The sequence below is a fragment of the Harpegnathos saltator genome, unplaced genomic scaffold (assembly GCF_003227715.2).
Source record: "Harpegnathos saltator strain DR-91 unplaced genomic scaffold, Hsal_v8.6 scaffold91, whole genome shotgun sequence".
In the NCBI taxonomy this organism is placed as follows: Eukaryota; Metazoa; Arthropoda; class Insecta; order Hymenoptera; family Formicidae; genus Harpegnathos; species Harpegnathos saltator.
In genome coordinates, this window is record NW_020230719.1 from 484,034 (window position 1) to 492,500 (window position 8,467).

The following is an 8,467-nucleotide window of genomic DNA, read 5'->3' on the forward strand; positions in this document are numbered from 1 at the left end:
GCAAGCAGAACCTGTTCCCCGGTGATTTAATCGGCTCTTACTTGCTGTTGGTAGCCGTTCACATAGTCCTGCCTCTCGTAAGCAACTGGTTGATTAGCGGTGGCCGCGGGGTCCACGAATTGTCCGTTCATTTGCCGCTGAGGCGTCGAGACCACCGTCTGCCCGCCGACAGGTGCCAGCGGCGAGGGTTGTCCCGTGATGGTGTACTGTCCCGTCGTACCGGCTCGCTGGAACGCGGACTGGTCCGCCGTTATGAAGGTCTGCTGCTGATACGAGACTGCAACGTCGTTCGAATTAACACGCTTGCCGGCGGGATGAGGAAACAGAAGGAGGAGGCAGAGAGCGCGACGCGCGGATTTCGAGCAGCTCCGAGAGATCGCGGACTCGGTCGTCGAGGCGCGGCGTGATTTCGCAAAAGACAAACTCCGCTTGTTTGTACTTTTTATCTCCGTGTTCTCTCGTAACGAGCTCTCGGAATGCGTCGTCATTTCTCTCTCTCTCTCTCTCTCTCTCTGCTCTCTCTCTCTCTCTCTCTCTCTCTCTCTCTCTCTCTCTCTCACTCTCTCTCTCGCACGCGTCATGTCCTCTTCTCACACATCGCCGCTGCCGTCATCATCTCCGCGCTTACCTGGCTGAGGATGATACGGTGTCGCAGCGCCGTACTGGGTGTGATACCTCAGCTCTTCGAGCTGATTCGGCCCGGGAATCTGCTGAATGAATTGCTGCGGCGGCCAAGGAGCCGGTGACGTTTCGACCGCGACCGCGCCGACCGATCCGACTCCCTGGTGCCAGACTGTATTGCCGAAACCAGCCGCCGGCCGGAAACCAGCACCGGTGTCTCCGTAGAACGGCATCACGCCGGTTGACTGCGTGCAGAAAACGAGAGAGGATTGTTCAGGACTCGGTCGCTGCCTATCAGCTTTCGCGCGCGGGACCCTTCATGCGCGAGGAAACCTTCGCCTTCGACCGACCGATCGATCGATCGACTCGAAGACGACGAGTACATGGCGAGCGTCGTCGCGGCTCGTCGTCGAGGTGAGAACGGCGACCGCCGCGGGTAGACACGGTAGTTCCAAAAACTGGACGCTCTCGGAAGCGTGAAGCGATCTGTGGGACCATTGGGGTAGCTGTCGATTGGATAGCTACTCGATCGCCGGCGAAACTTTTGCCGCCATTAACGCGAAGGTCGAAGGTCAAAGTTTCAATGGAGTTCATATCGTCGGCGCTTTTGTTTTTGTTCGGGCTTTGTTGCGAGAGTATCCAGACACAGTTCTGGTCTGCCCCCTCCCACCTCTCTCTCTCTCTCTCTCTCTCTCTCTCTCTCTCTCTCTCTCTCTCTCTCTCTCTCTCTCTTTCGCTTTCTCTCACTTTCCCTCCTTCTCCTCTCTTTTCATTAAACAGACGCGGTGCATTTTACCATGGGACAAATAACAACAATAATAGCAATCCTCCGGGATAAAATGACGCGCTTGTATAAAGTGCACGTAAAAATGGAGCAGTACGAGTTCGCTTTGGTTTATTTTCGTTCGCTCGCTCGTTCTCTCCGCTTTGCCACTCTCCCTCCCCCACTACTTCTCTCCTTCTCTCCTTCTCTCACTCTCTCTCTCTCTCTCTCTCTCTCTCTCTCTCTCTCTCTCTCTCTCTCTCTCCCCCTCCCTCCCTCCCTCCCTCCCTTATTCTCTCTTTCTGTCTTTCGCGTTCTCTCTGTCAACGAGAGACAGAGCGAGAAAGGGAGAGCGACGAGCGGGGATACACACAACGACAAAGACGGGGGCCGAAGGAGAAAAAAGGACGACGCATCGAGGCCTGGCGAGGCGGAGAGGAACCGTCCGCAGCGATGCGAGGCGAAGGAGAGAGAGCCGGCAACCTCGCAGCCAGACTGTAAAACTTTGTACAAAACGAGAGAAACGAGAGAGAGAGTCAGGACGATTGGTTCCGTTCATCCGCTTACCGCCGCCGACCTTTGTCATCCACTTTCGCGGCGGTTGCCCTCAAAATGCAGGCGCGCGCGCGCGCGCGCGTGAACGAGCGAGCACCTCTCTCGAGCCAGAAAACAAGAGGAACAAGAACGACACGGCCACGCGCGCGGGTCGGATGGCTATCCGCGTTTTTACTCTGTTTATTTGCTTTATTTAATTCATGGCAATGAGAGAGAGAGAGAGAGAGAGAGAGAGAAAGAACTCGTAGAAAGCGCGGGCCTTTGGCGCTTTCGCGTTCGCTAAAAGTCGCGCGCCGCGTCCTGCCGAGCGTCGACGGCTGAATCGCTCGGGTTTCGCTCGCGTTCACGGCAACGCGACAGGACGGCAAGGAACGAGCCAACAAAAGAGGCGCGGTCGAGTTTTATAACCAGGTGACGATGATTAATCGCGCGCGCGGAGGACTCTCGTACCTCCACCTCCCTCCTCTCTTTCTCTTGAATTCTCTTGAAACAAATTCAAACTCGTGCCGCGTTGAATCGTCGATCTCGAACGACGAGAGTCCGCTCTTGACGACGCGTGGAAACTGTCTCTCTCTCTCTCTCTCTCTCTCTCTCTCTCTCTCTCTCTCTCTCTCTCTCTCTCTCTCTCTCTCTCCCTCTCTCTCTCTCTCTCTTTCTCTCTCTCTCTCTCTCTCTCGCTTTGTGCCGCTCGCGCGCGAAGAACCCTCACGCGGTGGCCGTGAATCGGTGTTTGTGGTCGAGGTTGATAGCGTCGAAGACCTGGGCGTCTCGCCAAGCGAGGCAGAGATTCCTCCACGGTATCATCCTCCTCTTCCACCACTTTGCCACGCACACTCGTGCGCGAGTCGGCGGCGGCCGCCGTTGTCGCCGCCGCCACCGCCGCTGCCGCGCCGCCGCCGCCACTGCCGCTCCCTCGGGGAGAGAAAATCCTTCCGTTCTCGTGGCATCGTGACCTAGGGCAACCTAAGACCCTGGCGTGATAAAACGGGACGTTCTGTGACAGCACCCAAACATAACCCTCGGGAGCCAGAGTTGCCCTTCCGGCGAATACCCCCGGGAGAGTTTGCCGACCTCGACCACTTTTCACCTACTCCCGCTTTCGTCCTTGCGCCGCGCTAAACCGCCGCCGCGTCGACGTCGTTTGCGGTGTGTAACGCGATGTAAGACCCTCGCACGTCGCTCTACAAGACCGAGCTGTCGAGATTCTCAGCGTGCGAAATTGCATTCGCATATGTCCTACTACGTCCTCCTCTCTCTCTCTCTCTCTCTCTCCCTCACCCTGTCTCTCGCTTTTTTCTCTCTCCTTCTCCACCCCCCCTCCCCACCTCTTCTCTCGGTCTCTTTTCAGGCGGGTAATCGCGCGACGATAAACCGCATATACGTCGCGCGCGCGCGGTGGGATTCGCGACTCGCAATTTGCGTGTACCGGCAACAACGATCGAGCGGCGTGAGCATTTCGCGGTTTCGGCTTATTGCATAATTGGGCGTTCCGATGAATACGCCCGGTATAACGTTGATTCCTTTATCACCGCGGCATTAGCAATTATCGCGGCGAACGCGATACCTGAGCGTACGTGTTTGCGCGTACGTGCGCGTACGCGCGTTTAACGCGCGAAATGCACAATTAACGCCCGGGCACGGTTATCAATGGGAATACCGTACGTTTAACGTACGCGAGACGACCACCACCGCCACCACCGCCACCGCCACCGCCACCGTCACCGCTACCCCGCCGCCGCCGCCGCCGCCGCCGCCGCCGCCGCCGCGCGCGCGCGGGCCAGGGGAGGAGAGAGCCGACGCAAACGTCATTGCATTTTCGCCGGTCGTCGTGTATATTATTTGTCACGGGAGTGTGTAAACGAGAGCGCATAAGTTGGCCGCGCGCGCGCGCGCGCGCACGGCCGCGGTGCCGGAAGCGATATCGCTCTCGCCAATCGCGATAACATACGTCGTCTAATCGAATGGGCGCGCGTGGCCTCTCCGCGATTAGCGCGCTCGCGTTTGATTTATCCGCAACGCGATCGCGACTCGAATTTACATAAGCCGATAACACTCGCCGATCGTTCGATTCGGCTGGACGTTCAACCTCGCAGACGCGCGCGGCGCGCGGGCGAGCGTCTCTCGCGATTTTAGCGCGGCGCGATTTCTTCGCCGGTGATAGAAAGTGATTTTTCCACGTCGGCGCGGCGCGGCGCGGCCGGCCGACGAGTTCAGCTCCCCGGTGTCAGCCGAGCACGTCAGTGCGAAACGGAAAGAGAGAGAGAGAGAGAGAGAGAGAGAGAGAGAGAGAGAGGGGGGGAGGGAAAAAGAGAGAGAGAGAAAATCCCGCTGGAATAAAGCGGATATTATAAAACGCATTCCAGTCGCAAGGTTACGAATTTACATCGCAACGCGCGACGCGAGCTCTGCTGTCCTTCTCCCCCGCCCCGGTATCGATTCGTTTATTTCATTAAAGAATACACACGCGCGAGAGGATTTCACGCTTGGCGCGTGCATGCACAGCCGTTGAAGCGGGAATTCATTCGAGTAATATATCGACGTCCACCGTCGCCGCCGTCGCCGCCGCCGACGCGCATTTCGGCGCCTGCGATTATTTCAAGCAGTCGCCCGCGCTCGCGTGCTTCTCGCCGCACGCACACACGTACGTACGTGTACACGGCGGGGAAAGAAGGGGGAGAGAAGAGAACGAATGAGCGTGAATCGCGAGAAGGAGGCGCGTGAGATTGCCGTCGAAATTCGACGAGACACGCGTTTTTCAGGAAGCAGAAGAAGAAGAAGAAGAAGACATCCGTGCGCGCACACGCGAGTGACAAGAGAGAGATGCACCCCTAACACGCGCCACCCCCGCCCGCGCGCGCGCGCGCGCGCTCGCGCGAGCGGCTACCCTCGCCGGCTCTTCTCCTATCGTTACTCCTGCTCCACCTCTTGATACCGCTCGCTTTTCATCGCTTCTCTCTTTCTCTCCTTTCGTCCCCGGGACGCGTCTCTCTCTCTCTCTCTCTCTCCCTCGCTCCCCCCTCTCTCTCCCCCTCTCGCTTTCTCTCTCTTCGTCTCTCTCTCGGTAGGTCGGTGGTTCCTGTTCCTGCGGGTATTGATTCGCGTTGGCGGCCGGTCACCGCCCCCGCACTCACTGTCTGCCGGTAGTCTACCCTTGCCCTCCATGTTACGCCGCTATTTCGGCAGCCGATTCCTTCGCAGGAGCGGGCCGTCGGGAGCGTTCCCTCCGCGACTGTCAAAATTGCGCCCTTACACGCGGCTCTGCCGCAGCGCGAGCGTCTCTTGGCACTCCGAGTGGACTTTCGAGCGCGCGCGCGCGCGCGCGCCTTCGGCTTCGTAAACGCGCGCGAGGCACGTCTCCTCTTCGGGCGTCTCTCGCAACGTCCGAAATGATTGATCACTCGAGATGAAAATGTCAAGTCGCTGGGGTCGCGCGGAAATAGGCAACACACGGAAGAAGAAGAAGAAGAAGAAGGAGAAGAAAAAAATGAGAAACGGCGAGACAGCCCCTTCGCGACACTCGCCCCTCTGAGGGGGCGGAGGTTCCTTTGTCCGGCTGCGAGTCGAAGGCGAGGGTAAAATTGAACGATTTAATGGAAAGCGCGAAACTCACCATAGAGACGACAGGTGGTGGTGGGTTTCCGTTTCTCAAGGCGCCCGTCTGTTGGTTCGCCGCCGAGTTGAGATTGTCCTTAGTCTGCTGCATGGGATCGGGCTGGTGCAGAGATTGTTGCGTTTGTTGCTGGTGTTGTTGCTGCAGGCCGCCGATGCCAGCCTGTGGGCTGCCAAGACCAGCTGGCGCGCTGTCGGGCGTGCTGACTTGCCGTGCGATCTTCCGGTAACTCTGCGACAAACATTATTTATTCGTAACTACCCTTGGACTCGGCCGCATCTTCGCAAAAAACGGCGGACCTCTCGGCGAAGCAGGAAAGTCTCGCACGCGAGAGAGAGAGAGAAAGAGAGAGAGAGAGAGAGAGAGGACTCGTCGAGGCCGAGGGGCGAAAGCGTGCGCGCTACGGCGCGCGCTTAAAAATGTAGATTTGTCCGTTCCGCGGCGAGCAAATGGCGGCGATATAAATATTTACGAGCCGTAAGCTCGTCTCAGAACGAACGAGGAGATTGTCGTCGGGCGATCGGAGAGGACAACGGGAGAGCGACGACGTAACGCGCGCCGCGCGGCGCGCGTGTTCGCGGCGAAGGGTCGAGAAAGTTAAGTCGGCTCGTATCGTAGGAAGAAAAGATGGGTACTACGAGAGAGCCAACACAGCGCGCGGTGTGACCCTAATGCTAAAAATAACGACACCGCTTAAGTAGGCCGAGGCGGCTGAAACGGTTTCCATAGTTCAACAAGCGTCGTCAAGCGACGACAGGCTGCAGGCTATTCGCTCTCGTTCGCGTCTTATGCCCCTTGACGAGTGTATCTCTTCTCCTCGCGAATTTCATCAATTACCACGTCAACGTCGTCGTCGTCGTCGTCGTCGTCGTCGTCGACGAGACGTCGCGAGATCTCTCGCCTACGTTTTCGCTTCGCCTATCGCGCGCGGGATCGTGCACGCGCGTTATATCGCCTATCGATTTATAAATAGAAACGGAACGACGACGCTGCCGTCATCGTCGTCGTCAGGGACCAACGCTGAGAGGAAGAGAGAGAGAGAGAGAGAGGAGAGAGAGAGAGAGAGAGAGAGAGAGAGACAGAGAGAAAGAGGAGACTTTCTTTCTCTCCTCGCGAGCGTCTCCTCACCCGCTGAGAAAAAGAGACGCACGGCTGAACATTCGGAAATCCACGCGGAGCGTCGTGTCGTTGCTCGACGAGAAAAACGACGAGCGAGTCGCGGCCGCTCGCGAGGCCTCCTCCGAGGCCGAGATCGCCAAGTCGCGCGTGTTACGATCGGCCTAATCCCAATTTCCCTCGGCCGAGTTTACATTATCAGGCGGGTCCGTGTTTTTGGAGAAAGAAAAAGGGAAGCGAGGCGAGTCTCTCTCTCTCTCTCTCTCTCTCTCCGCGAGTTTTCACGGAGAAAGAGAGCGGAGCTCTCTTTTATTCGTCAGCCACGCGCGTCGGGATCGATCGCGATCTATCAATAGACTCACGTCCGCCGAAGATGACGGATCCTTTCGTACGTCAATCATCGATCGATCGGGAAACGTAACGCAAGACGGCTGACCTTTTCGAGAGGTGGGCTCGAACGAACAGCTGGTGCCGGCCGCGCGCCGTCGCCGCCGTCGTCGTCGTCGTTTACTTATTTTAGACCTCCCCGCGCGAAGGCGAGAGCGGGCGAGCGGCCAATCGTACACGGCAAGCCGTCGTCTCGCTCGCGAGGAAATTTCCCGAATCCGGAGGGAAACGCGCGGAAGAATTATCCGACGAATTATCGGCCCCGCCGCGCGCGCGCGACGCGATTCAATTGGAGCGAGGAACGCCGCGAGGAATCGAAGGGAAATCAATAGTTTCCGAAGTCGTCGGGCCAACGAGATATCCTCGCCGGCGAGGACGATCCGCGATCCGGCCGGGGTTAACGCGGAATCTTACGCTCCGAATCCGTGTCTTCACCCTCTTCCGGCGCCCCTCGACCTCCGGAAACCTTCACGAGCAGCACGTGGCTGGCGCGTGGGCATTGACCGACCGCCAGTAAACCGATTTCAGCGTCAACCGGCGGCCATTCCACTCGCGCACGCGCGCGCGCGCGCGCGCTCGGTGATTCACATTTTGTTGACTCAAGTCAAACGAAAGTATAAGTATAAGTAGATACTCGCCGATAGTCGCGCGCTCCGCCGACGTGCGTGGCATGTCGTCGACGACAACGACGACGACGACGACGACAGGGTTGTTGTAGCTGTCTCTAACTAGGTGCGAGCTAGCTCGACCAGCTCGCGATTCACGTGTCTTTTTTCCCACGTCGACGCTCGCGCGCGCCAACAACTTGTTCTTGCGTTATATACCTTGTACTTTGGATATGACGATTTCACGCAAATTACCGTTAATGCCGGCGAGCGCTAAGCGCTGATGTCATAAGTACTATCGATCGAGGAGGAAAGAGAGGAAGAACGAACTTGCTGTTTCGCACGCAAGACCGCTGATTTTTCGCGCAGCCGTCGGCGGACTCCGACCGAGTGATTTATTCATACGTCGAGTGATTGCTTATTAATTCGCTCGATCGTTCAACCGAGCCTTCAGGACTCGACCTGAACCTCCAACCTGCTCGTGACGCTTGGATCAAGGATTAAGGACAACGTCATCGGATCACTCGAATCCGCTGAGTTGCGCGCGCGCGCTCCGCTGCGACAGCTAAAAAGTTAATAACAAGAGCGATTAGTTTCGACGTGGGCCGGCCGATAGCGCGAAGGACACGTCGTTTGACCTAAATTCCGCGATCACGATAGACGAACGCCGCGTTGCGTAACAGCGGCGCGCGCGTGGAGCAGCGCGCGCGGCGGTTTGTCAAGTCGGAACGTGGCGCGTTCCGATCCTCGACGCGCGCGCGAGGGCCTCGACTCGCCCCGGCGGACTCGCGAGCGTGTTGCCTTATATAA

General features: G+C 57.9%; 1 protein-coding gene across 10 annotated transcripts in view; it reads right to left on the bottom strand.

Moving 5' to 3' along the window:
- The window catches only part of Tet (tet methylcytosine dioxygenase-like), a 76,230-nt gene that overhangs the window by 8,755 nt on the left and 59,008 nt on the right, over positions 1–8,467 (bottom strand). For all 10 annotated transcript variants that reach the window (XM_025307598.1, XM_025307597.1, XM_025307593.1 and 7 more), the window contains 3 exons: positions 5,550–5,780; positions 629–866; positions 42–277 (listed from right to left, as the gene is read on the bottom strand). In XM_025307598.1, the coding sequence (XP_025163383.1) occupies positions 42–277; positions 629–866; positions 5,550–5,642 (567 nt within the window). In that variant the 5' untranslated portion in view covers positions 5,643–5,780. The remainder of the gene's footprint in view (positions 1–41; positions 278–628; positions 867–5,549; positions 5,781–8,467) is intronic.